Consider the following 27,983-nt stretch of genomic DNA (forward strand, 5'->3'; position numbering starts at 1 on the left):
AAGTTTTCCTTTATTCTCATCTTCATTCTTTTATCGTCATCCTCATTCCATCACAGTTCCTAGTCACAAATTCTCCGAATGTGGTTTCATCAGACTCTTAGACTTCTTTAGACTTCTCGAAAGCTTTTTATCCAGTGGAACATGATTTCATCGTTGGCAGGTTGTACAATAATTATTAACAGCTGTGTGTTTCAGTGAGTCAGGGCATTAGACACATGACACATGATGGGAAATCACAGAATAATAGTAAGCCAATTTGTGGACGACACAGCATTGCTTTTAAAAGATGAAGGGACGTTTCAATTTCAAAATGTACTCTTTACAAAGTGGGTCCCCATATAGAAAGTGTGAGAAAAGTGGGATTTAAACCTTACAAGATTATTTTTAAAGCCTTCTTTTTGAAATTCTCCTGCTCTATGTCTCCTTGTAGGCTCTTAAATAAAGAAAAACTATTAGATTAACACTGTAGATTATTGTTGAATTGCTTTGTGCATGTTTTTAACAGTTGCTCTGGAATCTCAGTCACAAAAACAAACAAACAAACTACAGACACATTGTAATGTAATTTCAGCATGAAATAAAAGCTCTACAGTTACCAGTTAAAGTACAGCATATATGTTTATTATAGACAGCAGCAAGTTTACAAAATGATTGGCAAGAAAGAGAAAAAAAAATCCCAACAAAAGCCAAATATATAGAAACTTTTCCTTTCTGCTCCCCAAGCAGATTATTTGACAATTGTTCACTTTTTTAGACTCAACATTTTCACACTTGCTTGTTTTCAGGAGGCTGTTTATCAGTGTAGTGGAAACAAAGTAAAGAATATATATTTAATCCGATAATGCAGAATGTGTCATTAACACTGTTTCTAAATGACAAACAAACCTTTATGTATTGAAGCTATTGTTTATGAATATGTGAGAATCCCATGATATGGAAGAGGAAAAAAACACTACACCAATAAACAGCAATCATAGCAAGATTTTCATTAACAAAAGGTGGAACACGGTGAAACTTGAATCACAAAAATGGAAATAAATCTGTGTGTGACGTTGCTGAAAGAGAATCTAAAAGGTTTTGATTTTAAGGTTGCACTCAAAGCCATATGAACATTTGTTGAAAAGTATTTATCGACAAGCGACATAAATAAAAGACTGAACATCCATTTCGGTTTTTCAGGAGAGGCTACTGTATATAGAAAAATATATAAAACAAAAACAGACACATCTACATTTACAGTATATCAGCTGCATAGCAGTTTCAGGGAATTCTTGTCTGCATCTACGTTGTTTAGACATAAATGCGAAGGATACTTCAGTACAAACGACAACACATTTATCTGCTCACTGTTGTTGAATTATTGAAAAGCAAAGTGAAGAGTTTTTTGCCTTCAAAACATTCTGAGACCAATTATCACACAGACGACAAAGGTCAAACATCTGGTCAATACTACAACATCTCCTCAAGACCCATCAATCAATCAATCAATCAATCAATCAATCAATTTTAACAGCACCTCTCATACAAAGCAACGCAACTCAAAGTGCTTCACAGGATGAAAACAAACCAGGCACGACAGCTCACCCATCACTCATCCCCACCAACACACACTCTCAGATTAAGATATCATTGCAAACGTAATGGAAAAGACAATGTACAGCTTATGTTAGTGTCTAAAGTGACATTTTAGGGAAAGGAAATGATTGGTATGATTTGGTAACGTTAAAAAAAAGAGAGACCATCGTCTTGTTCTGTTGCAGGGAACAGGCGGGTTTTTTTTGTCGTCTGTAGAACTTTTATCAACAACGTAAAGAAACACACGACAACAATATGATAATGATCTGCCCAGTGTGTGTAGAAAAGAACATTCTGGATCTGAGTGACACATTTCTCTACTACTATCAAATACTGAAACTTGTTGATCTTAAAATAAACTGATCATGTTCTTATTTTGACGGGTTTTTTTTCAAACTTGGATAAACTTGTTACATGTACATTACATAAGTAACCATGCACAGGAATGTCTTTATTAATGTGAGTGTAGGGGATCATCAGTTTGACTATGATTACAGGAAACCATTTGGAAAATAAATTAGATAAAGCTTAGTACAACAACAAAAACAACACAAAACAAAAAAAAGGAAATAAAATCATAAATACTCAACACTGCAAATCGTCCTCTTTTTTTTCTACTTCACAAGTTTAAGAAAGCCAATCACGGATAGCTCAGGTTTCCTTCAGGAGTAAAGGGTCCCTTTAAAAACTGACACACAGATCACACGCTCACACACTCTCGTCTGTGTCGCCGTGAAAAAAATGTATAAAATGTAACTGTGTTTTTTTTGTGTTTCTAACAAACTGTGGAGAAAATTCTGCCATCATCATCATCATCATCATCATCATCATCAGAGACCAGCCCCCTTTACATCACACACTTGAAATAAAACAACACAAGAAACAGAGACAAAGGTGTGACAGAGACAAACAGTCTCTGTCTATGTTTTCTTTGACAAAGGAAAATAAAAGCTCACGAGCCATAAAACTGGCCTCTCATCAGGATTCATTTGGAGTCAAACGTTTGGTCCTGAGGCCGACTGCAGACATGGAATCAGTGGAACTCGCCTTTATTCACAAGAACACGTGTAAAATGGACAACACCTTCATCCAGATCAGATGCTCTATGTACAGTTGTCTCCTCCACATTCACTCCATCCATCACATTAACAAAACTGGTAAAAAGGCTCTTGTGTAGCTTGAAGAATACTATTCCAGTTCATGCGTGCCGGACGCAGACTTGACACTAAAAACATCACGATCCTACCCTTACGACACAATTATACTGATATGCTATTTTACATTCCCTCTGCGGCAGACGCACACACGTGTGTGTGTGTGTTTAAATAGATTTAAACTCCTTCAAACACAATCTGTCCACATGTCTAAGCAAATGATAGATTTTGTTGTTGTAACAAGGTGAAAATGACGATGTTTGTGAGTCTATGCTGCCAAACCAACACGGGGGTGTATCCTGTAAACAATGAGGACATGAAAAAGCCACCTCCTGTGGGACTGTAGTGTACCCTCAGTGAGTTAAGTAGTCACAAAGAACAGCGTTATTATAAAGTGCTGAACATACAGTTATAATATGAAGAAAAAAAAAAGAAGGAATCAGCCATTATTTGTTGTTTGGACCACAACACGCCCTGTGATGTATGCAAAGGAAAAAGAAAAGGCAGCGAACACTGACACAGTCTGAATTTGACGGACACAGACTAAATGTTAGCCTGAACATGTTTATTATTTACCTACATTAACAAAGTGCTCTGTGTACATTGTGTCGACTATGGAGAGATTCTGCGACCGCACTGACAGCTGCGCGCTCAACGACATCACAGAGGCCTAAACAAGTCTGCACTTTATTTATACAACAACAGATGCTAAAGTCTTTTATTTATACACCTGCTCAGCTCACTTTCTGTCTATTTCATGTCATCACTCTGAAGTCCCTGTGAGTGACAGCTACAGTTCATCCATTCATGTCATCAGGAGTAAGTTTTGAAGCGTTTGTGCCTACATGTTTACATACTTTACTTTCTACTTTCTACTTTCCATTTCCTCCACCTGTCCAAACGTCCTTCTCTACACTTTCTGCACTGTTGGGAGAGGATTATTAAATCTGGTCAACAGCGGTGACTTTACCTTCAACAACCTTTCACACCTCAGTCCTTTCCAAACGTCCCTGCTGTACCACACACTCCAGCGTCCATGCAATAACAGAGAAAACAACAACCACAAACAGAGTATTAAAGGGAACACTAGTCATCCAAACCACTTTACGGACAAATAACACAACGGTGCACGTACACATATGGACACAAATTTACAAGATAAATTAATTCCATTACATTTTAGGCCGAATTTCATCAGTGATCGTCGTCATCTGGAGTCTCAGTCCTCATGCGGGACAATCAGTCATAACTTAGTAACTTAGTAAGAGATCATTCACAATCCACTCCATATTCATTTCTCTGACCGTGTTTATCTTCACAGTTCTTTACTCGTGAAACTTCTGAAGGAACCCAATCATGTTTTAGCAGGTTTGAAAACAAGAACAATAGAAGCCAAAGATTCAGGTCAATATGAGCGCGTTAAGCTGCTGCTCGTCTCCTGCAAGCTGACGAGCAGGTCGTCGATCTTCTCCATGCTCTGTGACATGCTGTTCTGCACGGTCCCAGACTGAGACATGGACTGGTTCAGCAGCGACTGGATGCGGGCGTCGTTCTCTCTCTGGCTCTGACCGGACTGACTGATGGCTATGATCTGGTCCGAGAGAGTGTTTCCCGGAGTGTTCATCAGCTGGCCACATCCTGTGGAGAGGGGAGGTGATGAGTCAGAGAGGTTTTCGATATGCAGTAGCTTTGTGCTTCATATGTGCAAAGTTCCCCTGATTATCAGACACAACAGTTCACAACTTATTATAAATAGATAAATAACAAAGATTACAGTGATATAATTTTGTAGTTTCCTTCATAACTGTATATTAGCTTTGCTGACATTGTTTTGGCCACTTGGGGGCAGCAGAAACACCAACACTGTCCCGTGTTTATTTAGTGTCATGCTTCTGGCCGACCTGACAAATCCAAAAATGCAGGTTTTGGATTAGTCTTTGCTTTGGCTACTTCTTATGATGAATATCTGTGTTTGAATGTTGAGCTGTGTACAGTGAGTCTTCACAAAAAAAAAAACAGCCAAGCCAAATCAGAACATTACAGCTGGGGCTGTAAAACCCCAGCTGAACTCATAAATGTGGATTGTACAAGTTGTACGTTTCATGTGCAAGTCGTCAATTATTAACACACCACTAATTACAGCCACCTGAGGGGAACTTCAAAACCATGTGACCGTCATCGCCACAGTTCCAAGGTTATGAGTTACTCACCGTTCTGAATCCCAAACAGGAAGAGGCCGGGTTGCTGAGGCTGGCTCGGCTGATTCATGCTCCCACTGACGGCAGTTTGGAAGAGCGCCCCCGGCTGTTGAACGGGGGACGACGTCGTCGTCTGGAGGTTTGCGACGCCATTATGGGATGCAAACATGGACGACTGCGTGAGCTCTTGAGCCATGCCCCCCTGTAGAGGGGCCATGTTGGATTGAGGCATGAAGAGTCCCACAGGCGGCTGCTCCTGCCGGGGGTTGGAGCCGCTGCCCAGCTGCATCGGCTGCTGCTCCTGAAACATGACCTGCTGGTTCCCCAAAGCCATCGGCTCCGAGCGGTCCTGCTGGTTCACCGTCACCATGCTGGACTGGGAGAAGAGCAGAGACGGGTTTTGGGGCTCTTGAGAAACCAGATTGCTGCTGGTCAGAGGAGGCATCTGGCCCTGGCTGTTGAACAGGAGGCTGGAGGCCTGGTCCGGTGTGGACAGGCTGCTGTTGCAGAACAGGAGGCCGGCCTGCTGTTGCTGCTGCTGCTGGCCAGGAGAGAGTGTGTTTGAAGACGGATGTGAGGAGATGCTCTGAAACAGGGAAGCCTGCTGAGCGGGCTGAGTGTGGGGCTGAGGCTGTGAGGACTGCTGCTGCTGCTGCTGCTGCTGCTGCTGCTGCTGCTCCATGGGGCTTCTCTGCTGGATGGGGGAGAGCTGGGTCTGAGTCTGAAATACTGATTGTGGTTCAGGTGCAGGGGATTGTAGAGCACTGAGAAAGCCCAGCTGCTGTTGCTGCTTCTGTTGCTGTTGTTGTTGCTGCTGCTGTTGGGAATTGCTGGGTGTGAGCTGAGGGGGCAACGGAGTTTGGGGCAGAAAAAGTCCAGAGTTTGAGGGCTGCTGCTCTGGAGACTGAAGTACTGTCATGGTGTTTTGAAAGAGAGCAGCCTGGACCTGCTCCTGGGACACTTTCTGAAACAGAGCCACCTGTGGATCTTGTGTTTCAGCCAAAGTGCTGGGATTGTGGAACATGGGTGGTGAAGGGTGAGAGGGTGTCTGCGGGAGGAAGTTGGTCTGAATAGAAAGTAGGTCATTGGCTTGCTGAAAGAGAGCTGCTTGTTGTTGCTGCTGCTGCTGCTGCTGCTGCTGCTGTTGCTGTTGCTGCTGCTGCTGCTGGACCTGCTGGAAAAGAGACCCATGGTTTGGCACCACCCCCTGTGATGAGGCCTGCTGTTGTGCGTTCTTGCCCTGGGAAGCATCCTGGAACATACCACACTGCATCTGAATCTGCGACTGAAACAGCTGCTGCTGCAAATTCTCCAACGCCTGCTGCTGCTGCTGCTGCTGCTGCTGCTGCTGCTGAAGCTGCTGTTGCTGCTGTTGCTGCTGTTGCTGCATCTGTTGCTGCTGGATTTGCTGTTTTTGGATCTGTTGCTGGTGCTGGATGTGCTGTTGTTGCTGCTGTTTGGCCATGGAATTGTCAGGCTGAAGTGGTAAACTACAGAAACCTTTGGCTTTAAGCTGCCTCACTGCCTCCTCCAGCTGGGCCACTTCATCTGGGGGTAAGAGTGGAAGCTGCTGCTGCTGCTGTTGTTGGGGCGTGGGGTCTCCACACAGCCTCCCCACACCTCCAGAGCCACTGCCCAGCCTCTCCTGTCCAAGGCCTTCTCGAGGCTCCAGGAGGAACTGCTGTGAGCTTTGCTGGAGCAGAGAATCTGCAGGCACAGAAAAGGAGCCGGGGGCAGCGATGTCCTGCTTCTGAATGGTGCTTAAGGGCTCCGCGTTGGTAAAAACAGAGGCCTGGCCTTTGTCGGGGTCAACTGCAGCCTGAGGCAGGCTGTTGGAGAACGGCCTGTTTTTACTTAGATGTCCTGCAGCCATGTCTGTGTTCTGCTGGGCTGGACACAGATCAGCAGTCTGCAAACACACAAACACACGACTACTGTTTAACCCATAACCACAGAAACACCACGACAATGAAACATCCAACCAACCTGCATCATTTTTTAGTTATTTAAAGTTTATAATGAGGTGTGTCGTGTGGTAATAAAGACATCAGTGTGTCACCTTAAATACTCCAGAGGATTGGAGGTTGCTGGTCACTTCCATCGGAGTCACATCTTCTCTTTTCACTAAAGGCAACATCGAGGGCCTCAAAGCACCGTCCAGGGCTGTCAGAGCAAGAGCAGGGACATCATTAAATATATTACTCTCAATGAGCTTTCCAATGCAAGGCAAATGACTGCACCCCCCATGTTATTTATGTATAACTAAAGGATAATAACCTTTCATTTGTTCATCAAAAGTACAAGTCTTCACTGGAGAAGACATCTCTTTCTTCACAGGAACATCTTGATTTGCTGCAAGAGAAATCAGCACAGATATCCATAAATATCCTGTCATTGCAGACGATGAATGTAACACAAATAATTAGGCTTAAAATTAAAGAGGTGCCATTAACTGACTCTTTTAAATCACTCCTTTAAACTGGAAGGCATCACAGATACCATATACACTTTATACATATATATATATATATATATATATGTATATATATATATATATATATATATATATACATATACATACATATACTATATACATATATACTGTATATATATATACACATATAAGTATGTATTATTATATATATACATATATACTGTATATATATATATATACACATATATATGTATATATATATATATATATATATATATGTATATATATATATATATATATATATATATATATATGTATGATCATATATTATCTATCACATTTCTGGTGAATAAAAGTGAAGTGAAACAAACCCAGGTCTGGAGTGTACGTGAACGGCTGAACATCGTGGGATCTGCCAGCGTTGGTCAGCACGTATATTCCCACCAACACCGCAGAGGTGATCGCCTGGTTCTGGTACGGAGGAACCGTCACGATCAAGTGATTCTTGTGGACGAGCAAACACAGAATAAAAGTCAGTGAACCATTTTAGCACAGTAAAAAAAAAAGAAGTAATAATTTAAATAAATCTATGTCATTGTTGTGTATTTAGTGACTTGGGATTGTGGGAATGTTTGGACGAGCAGGTCATCTCTATGTTTGCATCATGCTCCACCTGCACATAGTGAGCATGAGGATGACGTGACACTTTTTCAGTGTACTGTAAAAGTGCACTGGAGTGGATTGACACAGGGAGCGTGACTTTGCTTTCACTTATGAACAACACTGAGCAAAGTTAACAGAACAAGTGTTTATCTCCACTGTTGCAACCACAAGAACCCTTTTTTTCACTCCTCAGCATTTGTTCACGAGGCCAAAGGTTTAAAGTAAACTGTAGAGACACTCAGCCCACACTTGGAGACGCAGTGAAATTAGGTCAGCACACAATGGGACTACTTAAACCTTTGAACCAGCAGCCATTTAAGGATTTAGACGACGACAAGGCCCACACCAATGTGAAATGGCTGTTTCTATGCACTCAGCTCATTAGCAAAACTGCCTCAATCTCTTGAGACAAAAAATAAAACAAAGACAATTTTACCTGGTGAAACAACTCCATGTCAATTTCAGCCTCTGCCTTCCATGATTTGTCATCTGAGAGAGAGAGAGAGCGAGGGAGAGAGACGTCACATTAAAAAAATCAATGAATCTAACTTTCTATTTAACCAAAACAATGTTTTTAAAAAGACTCTTACCAGAAACATTCTCGTGAAATATGACTTTAGTGTCTTTAAGAAAGTTTTTGCCAATGATGAAGACTTCTTCTCCGCCCCGGACTGAGCAACTGTGGAGTGACTTCTTCAGGATTTCAGGGACTCCTGCAGGCTGGGCTGCAGAAAGAAAGAAAAAAGACTGATACAGTGTTCACTTTGTGAGTCTGTGTGTGTGTGTGTGTGTGTGTGTGTGTGTGTGTCATTATGGAACAGAACTTTCAGTACTTTTGGCCAGTGTTTGTTATCTGTTTGTCTGTCACAAAAATGTGTAATATGTCACTGTGTGTAAGTTCAAAGATGGGTGTGAGCACATGCAATTATGTAGTACTTAGTGATTAAAGAGTCACTAGTGATTCATCAGAGAGAACATATTTTATATAGGGACGTTTAATGTTCCCCAACAACTCCTCAACAATGAATACTCAGTCAGTGTGTAGGTTCACTATAGACTCAATTCATACGTGCATAAATATACGATGCATTGATAAAATCAGAATCTTGTTACCTATGTTTTATTAATAGCTTATGAAATAAACATTGCAGCCTTTTTTAAAAGCAGGCGTATATGATCAGGACAACACTAACCCTATTTTTCTCTCTCTAAAAACCACTCCCCTTTCCCTCTAACACACTTCACAGATCTTTTCACTACGCTGTTTCACAAACACACACACACACACACACTCGCATGCACAGATGCCACTAGGGATTTCTTTTTAATTTTAGTTTTGAGGAAAGATATTTCCCTGGATTGCATGCTGGTAGTGTAAACAGTAGAACTCCGCACACCTCTATTGTTATGTCCTTTCCCTCTCATTCTCCCGTCGAATCCACTAACACAGAAACTGTCTTGTGGCCCTGAGCCTCTTTCCTGTTTATGAAACCAACCACACCCTTATACTGTATGTATATTATTAAATAACACCTGAGTCTGAGGGAATATTTACACATTGTCTCCACTGCTGACATCAAAAGACAACAGTCTCCTGACCCCAGGCTACACTGAACTTTAGACACAGGGCCTCTCCTGTTAAAAGAGACGGGGAAAATGGCTCAGTTTACGGAATAAATGATAATTATTAGCTAAGTAGGTCACAGGTCATCTGTATGTTGAGCTTATTCTTATTCTAATCTTATAAAGATGAAGGGGGCAGACGTACTGCACAGGATTGGAGACGAGGGAGTTTGAAGTGTGAGCACGGATCCGTCCGGACGAGGGATGTTGACGCGAAACACCAGGCGAGCGCGCGTGCTCTTCTTCTTGGACCCAGCGACACCGATACGAGCTTCGACGTCAGCGTTACGGAGCTTCAAGATCCCGACGCAGTCAACCCTGCACAGAGACACATCACTGATAAAAGAGCAGCACATGATGCATCTTATCATGTCTCATAATTCATTTCCCCAAAGTTATCGGGAGAATTTATCCGTGAGTTATTCCTGACTTTGACTTTTAGTGCAGCAGACTCAAAACACAACACAGCACCTAGCTGAGTTATAATGATAAATAAAGGTTGCATTTGTATGCTTCAATAACACAATCATTTTATTAAGCAGTTGACTGGATCGATCAACACTTCAATGGGCTTTGTTTTTTTTGTGATTAGACAAATTAACAAACTACCCAGTCTCATGAAGGGTACATACGCTAGTGTCATGTTGGTGCTTGGATCAAGAGAGACCTCAATGACTGTTGTGCCGTTGACGTCCACCTCCTTGCAGGCTGTGGTGTTTCGACCGGTCACCCTGCAAGCTTGGTAAAATCCGTGAGGCTTCACGCGCCCGTTATCGTTACCCACAAACACCTGCAGGATCACTGGGTCGTTCACTCCCTCCAGCTGTGAAAGGGAAACAAAAAACAAACAGATTTTAAACACTGTCTGATGTCAGAGTGACAGTAACATTCAGTGCAAATGTGTGAGTACAGATTGTGTCAAGAAATGTACAAACCATCACTAATAAGTCATTTTTACGCCCCTCTGCAAGTTCACTAAATCCTACACACACGCCTTTCAAAACCTCTGACAATAAGCCAATAATAACTACACACCTTACTAAAGACTGTTACCTTTACAGTAGGGAAGCCCTGCTGCGTGCGGTCCTTCACTGAGCCTCTGCTGCCTTCAGTCAGATAACGCGCTCGGTGCTGAGTCTCGGGCTGGACGAGAATCTTCAGCTCTTTCCCGTCGCTCTTCTGCGGGAATTGCATCGATAGAGTTCCTCCCTTGTGTTTAACGGTCTGATGATGATCATCAGAGCTGAAACAGAGGTCATTGTTCACGTTAGTCTACTGCAGTACACAAAACCTACAAATACATCTTTTACCAGTGCCAGGGTCAGGATAAAGTAACTTATCGATTCATAGGGAGAGGTGATTTACTGACTGTATGACACGCTTGGCATCAATTACTGTATATAAGATTAATAACTTACTTTTACTAATTTATACTCTGGGGTGTGATGCTGTAAATACCCGATAGTTCCCACTGCGAAAAGGCTGAGAAGTTGCCATGGCACACTGAGCAATGCAGAGTTAAGAGGCCGACCATCAGCCAAGCATTTTATATGTACAGCTCTTAAAGCCTTCAGAGTTATCTGCTGAATTAATGTGCCCTGCTTATCCCTGGTGTGTGAGTCACTGTGGATGACCATTGTTTGTACTTTAGTATCCTGCCCCTCCCTTCGCTCACATCTAACCGCTCTTCTTCAGTCGCCGCGCAGTGGTGGGAAATTTCGAGGCGGCCATTTGTTATTTTAAAAGCTGGTTGATGTTTGCTGCTGAATAATAATATTATAATAATATAAAGAATGACATCACCAGATTTTCAATTGTCATTGTAATTTGAGCAGAAAATGTCAGACTGAGAGCCAATTGAGATGATACTGTGAAACTATTGAAATATAAATTCTAGTCTATTTATCATGACTTTATTATGAAAGAATGGTGCATCTAAATTCATTGAGATGACGAGGGACATGACGAGGGACATGACTCAAACAGATCAAGGATTAATTAGGTTCCACAAACCTTCCTTTCGAGCCCGTCTTGTTGTCGGGGCCTAACTGTGACAGTACGAAGTGTGGCCCTTTGGCACTGTCTGCATCAAACACGTCCATGCTGGCTTCTGCTGCACGCACAGACTTGGGACCGGGCCTCTGTCGAGGAGTACGTTTACGGGACTTTCGTGGTACCTCGGTGTTATCGTTGTAAGAAGCTGAACTCATCATGCTGAAGTTGGACAGTGAGTCATCCATCCAGATGCTGTTACTCTGCTCCGAGTCTAGGGACACCTCATCGCGGCAGGACATCTGGCTGTCATCAAACAAGTCTTGTGGAGGCGGAGAGATGTTCAGCACGGTGCGGCGCTTAGACGGGGTCATCTGGTGATGTGGCTGGGCCTCCAGCGACGCCACAGCTCTCCCATCCGCTAGTTCACTGCTCCCTCTGCAGGTTCCACCACTGCTGCTGCTACCATTCCCGCTCTCTGCCCCGGCCACCTCTGGCACCACTCTGCTGGCCCTGGTGTCCTCTGGGTCCACCACACAGCTGCTCTGAGCTGGGTTTTGGTCACTGGTTGAAGCACTGGAATGTGTGATGGAGCTGGAAGGGGTGGAAAAAGCACTGCGGGGGCCTTCCATGGTCATAGAAGAGGACATGGCATCTACAGTGCAAATAATTAGATTGTGAACAAAGGCATCTCAACCAGCGTTGGCTAGCAGTCCCAAGTTTTTGCTGTTACTAAAAAAACTAAAATTTCCCTCTTTTTACTGTATGTTATGTGTGTGTCTGTGTAAATGTACAGTATATGAGGAATAGTATACTGTATGTATGACTCGTGGTGAGAGGTGAGCAGTCCCCCTTTTTAAAAGATGTCAAAATGCTATAAATGGATGAATTGATGTTCAATATTAGCATTTTTTCATGTTCAGAATGGAAGTTCAAAACAGTTATGTGCATATAAAGATGCATGCCAATTAATGGAGCATATTTTAGTTTTGTCTTTTCTTTTTTTGCTACAAAAGTTCATTTTGTTGGGACTGAACGTAGCCACAGAGACAGAATAAACAAGCTTCTGACCTATGAAGCAGAGAACTGCAGACCATTTTATATGCAGACACTCCCTGCTTCAGAGGGAACTTCCTGGAATATAAAAATGAGACAGCGAATGAGCAATAAGAGCTGAACAGTAAGAATTTATTCAGAATGAAAAAAAACACAGGTTTTTTTTTTGTTTTGTTTTTTTTTTGTCAAAAAAGTGCTGCTCCAGCATGCTGACATACACTGTGATGTAAATTCAAAAGCATTCAAATAGTTAAAGTGACCTCGATGAAAGGTGGTGGTGGGGGGGGGGGGTGTAGTTTAGATGTAAACTGTTAAAAATACACTGAGACGTCTGTTAATTTGGTGACAAATGACTTACAGTTGTAAAGAAAACAACACAAGTACATATGTGATGGTATATAAACATGGACAGATGGTGAAAGGTGGTTCATCCTGTCTGACTCTAACTGTCTGTGCTGCATGAAAACTCTTTTACTGGAGTGACTGAGAAAAGTGGCTGATAAATGATCTGCACTACAACATAAAGTACAATATGGATTACTATGAACTTCATTTGTCGTTTTTTTGAAACACTGACCTATTATGTTTTACATCATCATCAACCCAACCTCTTCCTCAAGTGTTCACTTCCTTTAAACGGGAATATTATCTGACTCAGGGTTTGCTGTGTGGGAATTTGTTACAATGTTGAGTTACATTGTTACAATGTTACCAAAGAAAGTCAAGAAACTTAACCCAGTAAATTCCATTTTGCATGGTTGATAATCAAGCCTTTGTTCTATTTTGGGTTAGACACATCTTAAAGGAACAGTTATGATTCATCAAGTGAACTCGGTAGCAAAATGAAACCTCATTTTAAGGCCATTAAGATGTCACGGGTGCTCAGACGGGCTCGGGTGCTCAGGACATTTAGACTGTGCTTGGTGCTACTCGCGTTATATCATTTCTGGACTTTTGTGTTTCTCTGCCAGCATAATTTTCTTCTGTGAACAATAGCTCCATCTTGCAAGTGCCAAATGGTCAGCAAGGTGATTACAGCCATCTAAGCGTATTAATTTCCTTCACAAAAGGGACAAAGCTGTTACAAACAACCAAGCACTTTGTACTAAGCATGCAAAACCAAAAGAAAATCTAGACAATGACAGAGCCTGGCTGTAAATACTGTTTGAGCCTGTTGTACACATTTCAAAACACTTTCACAGCAAGAGCCTACAGTAAATAGTCAGTAACAACAATCATAGTGTTTTAATACAGCCAGCAACTTCATCCAACTCCAATCATTTATATATAAATGATATTTAAATGTATTTAATGTTGTGGGGCTTTTGTTTTTTTGTTTTTGGACCAACACGTGAGGATTACAGAGCCTCGGGTCGTCTGACTGGCTTTCCTGTCGTATGCAGGTGTTTGTTTGCCTACAGATACAGAGTGTGTTGGGGTGGGGCAAAATCAGGAATCAAAATAAGAGGAGCAGGATCCTACCTGATCCTAGAGACACTGAAGGAGGAGGCCCTGCCTCTCCACCACTCGTTTGACTCATGACTTTTGGTTTCTGCCCAGTGGAGGAAGGCAACTGCAGCTCTCTGGGTAGAAAGTCATACACTGACTCTGTGAAGAGAAAGCGAAAGGGACAGAGAGAGAGAGAAGGGGGTTAACGTGGTGAGACATTAACAAAATGTCAACAGTTTTCTTTAGTATAATGGAAACACGGTGGAGCATGTGGATAGCAATTTTGCTGGTTTGCATCGCGGTTTGGGCTTTTTTTTGTGGAGGTTGCATGATCTCCCTGTGTGTGAGGTTAACTGGACACTCTAATGTCGTTTTCACACCTAATAGTCTCCGCGAGATCGGGGGTCGCAACATTCAGCCGGTCCGAGTTTGCTCTCACAGTTTTGCACTTTAGTGAAATGAACCGAACCTTTTGAATAACGTGTTCCCCTCCTCACCTGAGGTGGCGCTGTATCAAGAATTATTGAAGGATAAGACGAGACAAACAATGAACAAGAAAACAAAACAAAGTATCCGCTGTAACAATGGGCTCAGCCATTTCTCCCGGCTATCGTTCGACACGTGCGTATATGTTGGTTGTGTTTACCCACAATGCCCTACATTGTAGTCCACTTGAAGCGAACTGAGACCTACGTTTTTAGGCGGACCAGAGTTCGCTTCTTTGGTGCACATCAGACTTTCACATCTACCAAAACCAACCGAAATTTTTCCAAGCAAACGAACTGGGGTTCGATTAAAAAGCGCTCATGTGAATACACATCTAAATTGAGTGTAGTGTGAATGTGAGCGTGAATGATTGTGCGTCTCCATATGTTTGCCCTGCAATGGACCGACGACCTGTCCGGAATGTAGCGCCCTTTCACCTCATGTCAGCTGGGATTAGCTCCAATGGCCCTGCGACACTCATGTGGAGGATAACGTGGTAAACAAAGACATTACACACTAAAAATGATGAAATCAACATTCCCCATTGTCATTCATTTATAATCAGTGTCGCACATAATTGCAAACAAACACAACAGTAAGAACATACCTGTGACCTGATTGGCACCATATCTGATAAATGACAGGAATCTATGCTGCACTCTAAGCTGTTTTTGGAACGATGTGTGACAATTATAGCCTCAGTTCAGTTGCCAAACAGGCTTCCAACATTTTATTACTGGCAATCTCTGCTGTTGACTCTACAACTTTGTCTTATTATTATCATTATTCTATTTTAGTAAACCTTTTTACTTTGTTTACAAGATCCAACTTTACTTGATAAAACAACAAAAAAACTAGCTCAAAATTGAATTTTTGTGGGATTCATGGTGGACAATAAAATAAAAAAGTAAGTCATATAAATTATTACACTGTGAAGCAGCAAAATGATGTCACACAATTTTCGGTAGCTGACGCATCGATCGTCATCCAGCTGACACACCCCACGGAGGAAAGGCAAGCCTGATCAGAGTTTATCATTCTTAAAAAAATGCAACTTCAGCGAGATCTGCCGTTGCTCAACTATCTCGTCCAAACGTGGTGTTTTCAGATTTCAAAAGGTTGAGATGGCACTGGCCAAAGACATTACCCACCACGTAGCTTCATAAAGAGATTTCTGTTCTCCAGATTTATTTTATCTTCAAACTCAAATGAAATCACTGGAGGCCATTCTTTAGCTTTCATCAGCGATCCTCAACTAATCTCCATGGGTTTCTGTTATTTAGTCCATTAAATACAAAACAGGGTGGACAATATTGACGGGTGTTTCCCAAACCACAAATGACAATTATGTCCCCAAAGCAAAGATTTTACTGCCACGAAGAATCAAAGAAATTACAATAATAGTTCTTGATTCATTAAGTAATCAACTAATCAATCAATCTTTGCAGCCCTAGTTCTCTGAAGCACTTTGTAAATGAGGGGTGAGCAGATTTGATTTGTTGTTGAGGTTTGTTGGGGGACCTGCAACAGTAAGTCACTTAACTGGCCACCAATTTGATTGGATTGTTAGTTGTGCTGTGGGTACCTTCTCTCTCTCTCTCTCTCTAAGCTAAAATGGTGACTGTAGCTCTACCTGCACCATGAGGAGGGAAAACAAACATAGCAGATGGGAAATGACGAGATTAATGATGTCAAATCAAAACCAGTGTCCTGCGGCGGCTTATTCGTCTCTTCCCTGAGGAGCAACAGGACACGGCGAGTGGAGAAAGCCATGGGTCAACAGCATGACAACACTTTTACGAGCAGCCTGATTCATCATCCAAATATTATGGTTTGAACTTGGAGCAGCCATTACAGTCGCCTGACTCTCTCCTCTGCCAACTGCCAGCTTTAATTACTTGCAGCTGAGTCCCAGGGTTTGGTGTGTATATCAGATACTTAACCCTCCCATTGTTACCACTCTCTGTGTACAATAGACAAACCTGGGACACAGTGAAATCAGCCCATGCCTCTTCATTCCCAAAGCCCTCCAGTCTCTTAGCCCTCGCTGTAGAGGAGCAGGGAATGCTGGTTCCCAGAAAGGGAGCTTAAATCTGGGCTCAGCACACTCATATAACTCACAGTGAACCACACATACACACAGGATTCTAGTGTGGTTTTGCTGGTTATCCAAACAAAAATCACACAGACACACACATGCACCAAACGCCCCCCAAACCACCGCCACAAAAACACTTTCTCTGCCCCAGCGTTTACACTTACAAACTCTACAGTCTTCTCGGGGCTCACTGACTGAGGGCACATGCAGCAACATGTGCTCTGAGCAAGCAGCCCTTCCAGTAAACAGATTGCCAACCGCACACACAGAAAATATGTACTCTTCTCTCAAAGCAGTGGTCTTGAATCACTGGCTGGCCTGTTCAAAGAGTTTCCACAGTCCCCGGACTTTTTAGAAAACTCAAAACAAAAAACACATTTAGCTGCATATTTGTTGCGTCTGAAGCAGACAGAGCACTGTTCTCTGTGTGCACCTGACAAACAACACAGGAGAACATTTAAAAACAGAAAAAGATCAGAGAGACAAACAGAAACTGACCATGTGATGTTTGGATTTGTACCTTGGGAGTGCAGAACACTGACACACGGAGGAACCTTTCATTTGCAGCGTGTCTGTGATTGTAACAGACACTGTGCTCACGTGATCGGCTCTACTTCACCTATTTACGCAATTTTATTACATCAACTGAAGGGAAAAGCAACCGCAGTCACAGTCACTGTCACTGTAAACAAAAGGGCAGATAACACACCACATACACTAGCATTCACACCAACAGAACCAACACACACTCACCATACTGTGGTGTGTTTACACTGAAAGAAGTGGACGCTAAAAGTGAAAAAAAAAAGCACTCACCATGTGAATGGCAGGACTTACACTCCCATTCATTTCCCTCACATTCCTGTTGCTTGCTCTTACTAGCCCTGGCACCTGGGGTGTGGCATTGGTTTTTTGGCTGAGTGACAGATTCGACTCCCCCTCTGTCCCCCTCCTCCACCCCCACCTATGCCTCGCTCCCTCTCCCTGTCTTGTTTACTGTGCTCCCAGAACCTTTTCTGTACTTCGACTTGCCCAACAGGTTAGCGGTATTGTCATGTGCAATCCTGTCGAGCGTAAATAAAGCGTATCTTAAAAAATTCAGGCTGCAAAGACACACAAAATGAATTTAAGCCACAAAAAAAAAGTGTTCTACTGCTTCACTGAAAGACATGGGGAAGAATAAGTGCACAGTATATTTGGTATTTAATCCAAGCATAAAAGAAAAACAGTGAAAGGGCTGGCACCTGCAGCAAACCATGTACAACAACCCTGAAATGTTTACAGCCAAGCCTACATGAAGGCTGCCAGAGACTCCATAGCAACACAGATCAGGAGACAAGTCTTTCAAGTCTCTGAGTCTCTCCTGATATAACACGGAAAAGTGAGAAACAGCGTTAAATCGAATGAAGAACTACACGGTGACGATGCAGGATATTGCAGGAAGAACCTTACAACAGTGAAAATGTCACCACATGTAATCTTCTTTGTAACCACCGTCACAAACTAACTGTCATTAATGCTGAATGTAGTACAACCAATGTCACAATGAGTTATTGCCTAATATTACGATTTATAATTGACGGGATAGTTTTAATAACTGTAACTGATTAATTACTTAACACGTAATGGATAATGAAAGTTAAACAGTCATTCACATTTAGGTCACATTTTCATTAAAGTAGCTGCCAATAGACGCTCGACTGGTAATACCGGGAACAAAGCAAAGACCAACTTTTCAGCTGCTGCTCATTGTTTTTACATATTTACAAAACAGCGAGCAACATATTCACATGTCAGTGTCAGCATCTGCTCAAACAACAGTCTGAACACTCTCAACTGTGATTAATGCATTGTTTCAAATCACTGCCAACAGCAAACGACTGTTTTCTTTTACAAATTCAGTTTAACATTTATTAACCTGAATATAAAATCTTTCTCAAGCTACACAAGTTCTTTTTGTGGCACAAAAGTCATAATTTCATTGAACAGACTCCTCTGCTGCAGCTGATCTATGTCTTTTTACTGCACAACGTTTGGAGTAACATTATATGAATTACTTATATAATTCAGGTTGCTCAACTTTCGTTTATGACCACATACGATTATTACGCTGCACACTGAAATATGTTGAAAGAGAAGCTCTTTGCTCAGCACAGTAGCAGACACTGTAATGACAGGTGTGATCAGTGCATTTACAGTCATTGCCTTCATTAAAGGATCATGATGCCGTCATTGTGTTGTGGAGGAAGAGTACACAAGTTTTACTTGACAGTAGGATGACGTGTGCAATCAGAGAAAACCTTGATAAAACCCTGGAGGACATTGTGTTTTGTTATAATTGAACTATAATAACGTAAGCATGTAAAAAAATATGACATATTCAGATGAATCAATCCAATATTCCTACAATGCTCAATATCGATGTTTTAGTTAAAACAAAGGGTCAAAACATGTCATATTTCAGGCCAAATCAAAAAACAAGTGTTTGATTATCTTAATATTTCGATGGTGTTGTTTGATGCCTTACAGAAAAGGGCTCATGCGGCATGAGCTGCAGGTTCTGCACAGTTTTTGAAAAGGTGAAAGTCAGTCAGGCTTGAGAACAAGCTAATTAAATTGTTGCGCACCAGGCTCAGAGTTTGTGGCATGTAGCTCTTTCAGTGCAGCTAATCCTGAACTGACCAGGAACGACCTCCAGGCATCGGTTTACACCACTTGCTTTCAACAAACACCCACCACCATCCTGACTTGACAAAACAGGCACTGAGGCTCTTGTGGGGGCCTAACCACCCGGCTACAAGTCGGGTTAGAAAACAAAGAGGGTCATTACTCATACTTTTATATCCTTACAGCCATGAAACTAAACGTTACTGCTTGGATATTTGGTTGAGTGTGAATTTTTGGTAACTTCTCTGTGTTTATTTGCCGACGCAACACACAAGAGACGCTAGGCTAAACCTAAAAAAGTGTCACTTTGACAGAAGAATTCAAATCCTTTACAAACACAGACACATGTATATGCATCTAAAGTCTGCCCAATACTTCCAGGGGATTGAGGCAGAACTGACGAGATACGTCTGCCTGTTTTCCAGAGAATCAGGGAAGACGACAGAAAATGACCAAACTATGGTCTAATATGACAGTCTGACAAAACATTTGGTGTGCCAACACAGGCACTTCTGTCCTGCTCACAGGAAAACCAGGCTGAGGCAACAGGAAAAAGCCTGTAGCAACACCGCACGCATACACTCGCCCTCTGACCACAAACTCAGACAATATCAAAATGACATTATTCAGAATATTGTGACCTGCAGCAACATTACACCCATTACATGTTTTATTTGGAGAAAGTGAGTTGCTGCAAAGCGCCTGAGAATTGAGCTGAAAACTTTGAGATGTTTATGAATATGAAACTATAGCAGCAGCCTGTTATCTTAGCATCAACATTTAACCATTTTTTTAAGTGAATACAGATATATTATGTATTTTTAAAGTTTCTTGGTTAGCATTTACGTTACAATACAAAGTCATTCACTGTAAACGAGTGACCAGTGAAAGAAGTTTAGAAATCCTGTGAACTGACTTTTGATCGAGGCTGTTGGAGCTCTGTTGGAAGATGAAAGGGGTGGCACTGCGTCAACATTCATTATTGTTATGTTTGAGTCTTGAGGCATCAGAAATTCACACTAAAACAACAAAAAGGAAGAATGTACGAGCATTGGAAACCCAACGCCAACATTTTGCAAACCGAGAAGCCACTTCATATTAAGCAGCGACTTTAAACAAAAAGAATGGAGCCTCCTCGGGCCTTTGACTCGTAAACACACTGTGTCGTCTTTCTGCCCTCATTTCTTAAGTTTTACTAGCGTAAGACTCGCCATTTCCGAGATTTATGTCACTTTGTGTTTCAGCTCACAAGCACTTCAAAGGATCTGGTGCAGCAGACAGAGGAAACAAAGCCCACAACCACACATCTAAATATGTTGAGTGATGTAATGAAAATAAAAATGAAAATTAAAGAGTGCTAATGTTAGTGATCCCATGTCGTCTCTGTTGCTTTAAATTTCCCCTTAAACTAAGGCCACGCAACCTCGTCTTCTTCTGGATTTTCAACACGAGTAAATGAAATCAAACTAATGCGAAAATGCATTGAATCATATTCCGACTAAAACAAGTCGTAGCTTGCTTAAGACAGTGAGCGATGAACACTGTCATTCAGCTGATGACGTCTTTACAGCAAATTAAAAAAAACTCCATCTTTGCCAAACTCATGAAAAGGAACCAGAGAGTCGCAGGAAGGAGAGTCATGAGAAAATAACACTGACATAATAAAGCCCTGTCGTCAGGAAGGCGATGACAAATGATTACAGTTTCTTAAAAGTATTTCTAAAAATGATCCATGCAGAAAAGTATCTGATGAGTCTTTTATTGATTATAAACAAGCAACACTATGTGTCTCGATTCAGTTAGGGTATAAAAAGTGACATTCAAAACTAGTTTGCATAAAAATGTACGTAAAGTAACTCAGTTGAGACCAAGTTTACCTTGAACCTGAGGCAAAATACTGTGTGTGTGTCAGGAAGATAGTAAACAAACATGACCTTTGATTCTAGTGAAACAAAGTTAACACAAGGTTAAACTTTTTACAATGCAGTTTGGAGAATATTTTAACATAGACTCAATTGCCAGTTTATTAGGCCAACCCTTATCAAAAGAATGTTCCCTGCACGGGGTTTCAACGTTAAAATTTAACACAGAGGAAAGACGCAGGTGTTTGGGCTACAAGTGCAAAGGTCCTTTGGTTTAACGGGTAAAGGCGTCTAACTTTCATCTCAGTGAACATATGACATGTGGCTGTGAAATTAAGTTATATATATATGTATATATATATATATATATATATATATATAAGTCACACATGGAGAGTGTTTTTCAACATGGCAACAGTCTCAGTGTCCAAACTTATAACTGCCAGTTAAATCAAGACAACAAAAATGCCAACAATGACAGGATGCAGGGGGGAAATCTGACCGTGCCATGCCAGTCTGCCGAGGAAGCCGAAGATGACTCAGAATAAAAAGACTTAAAAGACAGGATGTTGAGACACCACGACTATAGACTGTAGGATGGATTGTCTGACTACTTTATACCAAAGGTATTCAGATGTGACAGACAGTGTCTGAAGAAACATCAATAGCATGAAAAACCAGAGTGCAGATCATAGCATGTGGACATGACCTGGTGACATTTCCACTCACAATGGAAACGTAAACGATAACAATAACAAAAGTTTGCTACCAGTCCAAAACACAATGTGCATAAAGATAAGGATTTAAGGATGCACCATAAACCAGAATGTCTTACAATGAACATGGTTGTGGTTTTTTGTAAGTGTACTATAAATTGTGGTGGACATTAGTTATTAAACTCCCCTCACTGCCTCCATGTATATACGCTGATGTGCATTTAAGGCCTTACTATCAAGCACTAGTCCAATCTAGACGTTGTGCATATGTGTTGGTGCAAAGGTTAGTGTGTTGTAGACAAACCACCGAACATGTCCGCTGTCCACATCTGAATCCAACTCTTTACCCAAATTTCAAGAGCCTCACTCACATCGGCGGCAAAATAACTCTTGGGTTTGCACTAAATGAAAAGCCAACATATCAGAATGATAGATTAGGTAATTATAGATGTCCATTAACAGCATATTTCATCACTAACACATTACCAACGAGATGCAGTCGTTTGTCAAGTCTGACAGCAGAGAAGCAGCATACAGGACAACTACTGTAGAAGCTATGTGGCGTAAAGAGTAAGACAGATGTTTTAGGGTCAACTCGTTTCAACTTGAAGATTGTTTGAGTATTTTCTTATCAATCACAACAGACAAAGACTTGAATCAACGGGGTTCTGGCACACACTCAACGATATCTAAATATGATAAACTTCACGGAGAGGGGTTTATTTTAAGGCTGGTATATTGGATTACATGAATCTGGTGTTCTGGTCTGTGGTGCAGTGTGGTGTGGTGCGGTGTGGTGTTAGTGCATGTTAGTGCTGCAACTAATGATTATTTTTATAATCGATTAATCGAGAAAATAATCGACAGATTAATCGATTATGAATTATTATTATCGTTTGGTCCATAAAATATCAGAAAACCTTAAAAAATGTTGATCGGTGTTCGTCAAACCTGTAAATGCTGATGTTCTCAAATGTCTCGTTTTGTCCATAAACCAAAATGATTCACTTTTACTGATTTCTTTGTTATCCAGATCAAAGAAATGAAGAAAATACTCACATTTAAGAAGCTTAAACTATCGGAAATGAAAAAGCTTCAAACCGATTAATCGATTATCAAAATAGTTGCTGATTAATTTAGTAATCGATTAAAATAAAAAAAAAATGCAACGTAAAAAAGTTTAAAAACTACAAAATAGACAAATTGGGTGTGTTCGTTTTCTTAAATAAAAATGTAAAACTGAGGCTCAATAGGTCATTAGTTGAGGGCTTAGTTAGTTTATCTGCCAGTGTGGTGAGACTCTGGCCAACCAAGATTCACCTCAGTTCATATTTAATTTCTTGGTTCAGAACCATATTACCCTGGAGAGAAAACACAAGGGTGGACGTGAGATCTCACAGGTGCTTTGAACTTCTCACAGATAAGTGTCATGGCCTCATGTCTTCTTCATCTTCCTCTGGACCAGGGACAAACTGTCAAGTCAGTCTGAAAACATCACATTTCCCAAATGCAACTTCACTAAATGGGGGCGAGAGCAACAAAAGTCTGCTCCTCTTTTCATATAAAACAAAAGAATACGTGATTGTGATCATTATGAAATGTTATTATTGAAATAAAAATGTTATTTTCTGACTATTATATATTGTATATTAAATATACTTTACATATCACACATTTTTGTACAGCTTTTATGTGCAAATCAAGAGAATTTGACCAAAAAAATGACAACAGAGAAAACGCTGAAATGAAACAAACTGCTCAAGATGTCAACACACACACACACACACACACACACATCAGTATGTTTTAACAGGTTAAACCACTCATATTTGCTGTGGCCAAAGCAAAGTCACAGGTGTGCAGTAAATACCAGAGGAGGTGACATTTTGACCTGACCCTGATTAGAGGTTTTACTGGCGTTTGCTTAGCATTAATCATTAATTAAAGAGCTTTAAAGGGAGATAAGACGGCAAGTCACACCACATTCAATGGTGTGGGTAATTTGCATCATAATTTGTTGTACAGGATGTACTGGATGAGTTTATATAAGGTTAACATTTAACTTATTATTTATACAGTACCAGAAGTGCACATCTATAGCACCAGCAGATTCAGTGTGTGCAGAAGGACTGACTGATGCAAGAGTGTTTAAAAATGACCTAGGGTGAACGTTTGAGTAACGAATTTCGATCCCTTCTGTCTGGATTCACAGTAGAAGCTCCTCCAAAAGGGTAATATCTGACACTTTGACCCACTCTTCACCCTGGGTTGTCTCCGTGAACTTGCATTTTGCAGATTCTGATGTGTTCCGGTCCACTGCATTCATAGAACTGGTGCTATAACACATTATAAAAGGATAAAATTGTGCTCCTCCTGATTAAATGTGCAGCCTTAGCTCACTATGTCACTATTCAAAATAGTAAGGGGCTATATATACACACCATATATATATATATATATATATATATATATATATATATATATATTCCCTGTATAGTTATTATTCTTTCATCATCAGTGCCACAACAAGCTTTCAAGGCAATCAAATATTTTTGAGCGCATGCCACTAAGTTTGCTTAACACAGATGTCAATATTAATACAGTGCTTTTTAGGGTCAGGTTTACACACTGAGCAGTGTTAATGATTAACCAGGTTTCGGTGGGTGTCAATAAAAAATATCGAGAAAATGCGGTCTTACAATTGCTAATCAGATTTGATGGAACTTATGGGAAAGCCATAACATCCTTCCCCTATGACGTGAAACTGATGGGAAGACATTTTATGACGTCCATTAACGAGCAGTCTTTACGGAGCACAGAGGATAGTGTGACGAGCATTCCTATCCTGAGAGCCATTGTGTGTTGTTTTTCCTTGGTATTCCCTGGTCAACTCACAAGCTCCAAATGTGTGTTCCTCATTATGTTTCAGCATGACTGACAGAACAACGCGGCACATGCTGTACGAGCAAAGAAAATAATGAAACCTCAATCCATCAAGTCATGGAGTACGTTATAGAAAACCACTGCCTCTGATAGGAGTGTGGGTCATGATTTTTCAATACTGGGGATTTGAGGAGTTTTTCTTCCTCAGCTAAAAAAGGGCAAGCGGTGCAGGTGGGGGAGCTGCATGACCCGGCCTTGTCGGCATGATGAAAGCTAACTTCACCTCTCACATGCAGCCCAGTCAACTGCCCTGACACACATTCACGACAGTGTGATTGGTAAGCAAACAAAGCAGCAGGCTAAAGAACAAGTTAGCGTTGGTCGAGATCGCAGAGGAATTTTGGCGGAGAGAGCGACAATTTAAGTCCATAAAGGGCTTTGGAAATAGTCAAAAAACAATGAATATGGTGAGGAATAAGGAACCTAATCTCAGAAAAAGGTTTCATTTGGAATTATTTGGTCAGTTCCAACTACGGTTTAATATCTGTATAATTATTCTGACGTCCAGAGTAATTACCCAATTTATTTACTTATTTATGTAACATACTTTTACTTCATGCTCAGTGTCGACTGTGAACTGTCAAGAAACAAACAAACTTAAGTTTTACAAGAATGTCGATGCTTTAAGCTCAACAAATGAAATTCCTCTCACTTAAATTGCATTGGCATACAGCAGAGAGGCAGGCGTGTGTGTGTGTGTGATCAGTTGTCATGGAAACCAACACCGGGTCAAAACCACATTTCTGAGGAACTGGTTAAGTTTTGAATTATGGTTACGGTTAGGGCATAAGGTTTCCAACTGAATGGAAGTCAATGCAGTGACCTTAAAAGGATAGATGTGCAAACCTGCCTGTGTCTGTGTGTGTGTGTGAGACACTCATGTCAAATAAACGGTGTATCTGACTAATTGAGTTTTCACTCATTGTAGCATTAAGTAATCAAACCGTTCTAAAGGCCAATTCACGGATCACTGGTATTTCGGAAAATGTGCAAACTCAACGCACAGGAGTATCAGTTAACAGTTTAATCTGTGCACAGTGCTGAGATAAGCTTATCTTAACACAAAGTAATTACATTAAAAAGCATGAGGCTTTGGACGTGTGAGACGCAGTGAGACATGTCAAATATATGAGTCAGGAGAACTTCAAAAGTTTACTTTGCAATAATATATGTGGATGTTTTTAGCACAACATTTTGCAATATTCTTTTGTGTTTTTAAACTTTGGATGTTTGAGCCATAAGAAAAAAACATGCAACAACCCGAGTTTTTCAAAAGATTCAAACACAGAAAAAGAAGACTCTGATCTCATCTGGTCCAGTCTGACATTGTGAGTTTCACTGATCCTTGCACAGGAACTAGGTAACATAGATGACATGTCAAAAAAAGCTTATATACACATGAGCTTTGATAAGATATCACTCCAGCACAGCTGTATGTGATTAGCTAGTGAAATCATATCAAAATACACAGAATCCTCTGCAGTGGTTGTTTCATCTCCTGAGTGTAATACAGTTACTATACATGAAGTTTGCCCGAGGCTTCCACACCCAGGACGGCACACAGTATGTGAGTGAGTGCACAGAGTAGCGCCACCCTCAGGAGCTGAGTGGTGTGTGTATAGTGTCTCGGGGGGATGGGGGGGGGGACGGGCACCAGAAAATACACAACACTGCTTTTCAGCTGGCAGGGGAAAAGTAAACTGGTCTGACCAGTGTGCAGATGCAGCCGCTGAGAGGAAACGGCAAAAAGGGAAAAATAAATATCTTCACCTCGCAACCATGTCTTCAGACGTAAGGACAACATACATGGACATCTATGTCCAGAGATTCTTCACAGATATGACACACACACACACAGGTCAGTGCAGCTACTCTTCTGAGGACACTGCACTGACCTCCATTGATTTGGACATCCTGGACCATGTGTTATAACAAAAGACCCAATAAACCAGTTAATGCCTAACTTTAACTTTAACCAAACACAATTCAGATCTTAGCCTGAAACAACTTTCTGCCTCAATAGGACCAGGTTGTGGTCTCCATGAGGACTGCTGGTCCTGACAAGGTCAGTGTTTGTCCCAAAGAGGTGACAAATACAAGTAAAGATGCACACACACACACACACATTCTTGTCCAGTAGTCTTAGTGAGGCCCCACGTAGACAAAACCACCTTACCTTTACCCTTAACCATCACAACTAAATGGTTGACCTTTACCTTTAACCGAAATCTGGTAAATCCGGGTCTATGGTTTGAGAGGTTTTAGGTACTCGTACTCTCACACACACACACACACACACACACGCTACACTGACTTACATTCATTTATGACAGACTCAACAAAACCACATCCTTAACCATAACCAGTTAATGACTCATTGGGACCAGGTGTTCACCCTCAGGACTACTATTCCTGAAAGTCCACGTTAATAACAGAAAAGTTCCTCAAAACGAGTGCGCGCGCACACTCACACGCGCGCGGGCGCGCACATCTGCGTCAGGTAGGCGGTAAGTAAAAAAACACACAGTTACAGACTCAAAAACACAACACAAGAGCGGCGTGTGAGTGTAAGAAGATTGTAGTGGTCGTTACCTTTATAGAAGAGAGAGGTGGGAGCCGTCAGGTCGAGGTCCCCGCTGAAGAGGGAGGTGAAGTCAGAGGGCATGGCAGTCCCTCACGCCGAGGAAAGCAGACACCCTCAGCCGGACACAGCGCGACGTCACTCAGTTATATAAAATATAGATAAGTGAGTGAGAGTGAGGTGAAAAAGCTGCTGCGTGTGTTCACAAAGCCACTCTCACTGACCTGACTCTGTCGCGCGAGCGCTTTCAACTGACTTAATTCCCTTTAACTGCCTCCGCTCTGCTGTCACTCACACACACTCATACTTGGCCCTCCGCCCCGCCCCCTTTCACTCCTCCCACACTTATCAAGCGGCCCACATGGCAGCCACGCCCACACACATGTGACGCAATACTTTTATCTTCTTTTTTTTAATCAATGAATTATGTCAGTATATATTTAAATGTATGTAAACTTAGTAAACGTATATGCATTGTTTTAGATT

General features: G+C 41.4%; 1 protein-coding gene across 3 annotated transcripts; it reads right to left on the reverse strand.

Annotated features, from left to right (window-relative positions):
• Positions 1-599: 599 nt before the first annotated feature.
• nfat5b (nuclear factor of activated T cells 5b) lies at positions 600-27,803 on the reverse strand. Of its 3 annotated transcripts, none has more exons than XM_058628600.1 (13): positions 27,509-27,803; positions 14,178-14,303; positions 11,661-12,294; positions 10,701-10,890; positions 10,280-10,470; positions 9,793-9,965; positions 8,615-8,749; positions 8,461-8,513; positions 7,733-7,865; positions 7,205-7,279; positions 6,987-7,090; positions 4,940-6,836; positions 600-4,367 (listed from the first exon to the last, which is right to left on the reverse strand). In XM_058628600.1, the coding sequence occupies exons 1-13, from the start codon at positions 27,579-27,581 to the stop codon at positions 4,135-4,137; spliced, it is 4,017 nt and encodes a 1,338-aa protein (XP_058484583.1). In that variant the 5' UTR covers positions 27,582-27,803; the 3' UTR covers positions 600-4,134. The 3 variants fall into 3 exon arrangements, with proteins under 3 accessions (XP_058484583.1, XP_058484584.1, XP_058484585.1); XM_058628601.1 differs by lacking the exon at positions 27,509-27,803 and adding an exon at positions 17,545-17,612; XM_058628602.1 differs by lacking the exon at positions 27,509-27,803 and adding an exon at positions 12,711-12,773.
• Between the last annotated feature and the right edge of the window lie 180 nt (positions 27,804-27,983).

Source organism: Solea solea, chromosome 5, assembly GCF_958295425.1.
Source record: "Solea solea chromosome 5, fSolSol10.1, whole genome shotgun sequence".
NCBI classification, from domain to species: domain Eukaryota; kingdom Metazoa; phylum Chordata; class Actinopteri; order Pleuronectiformes; family Soleidae; genus Solea; species Solea solea.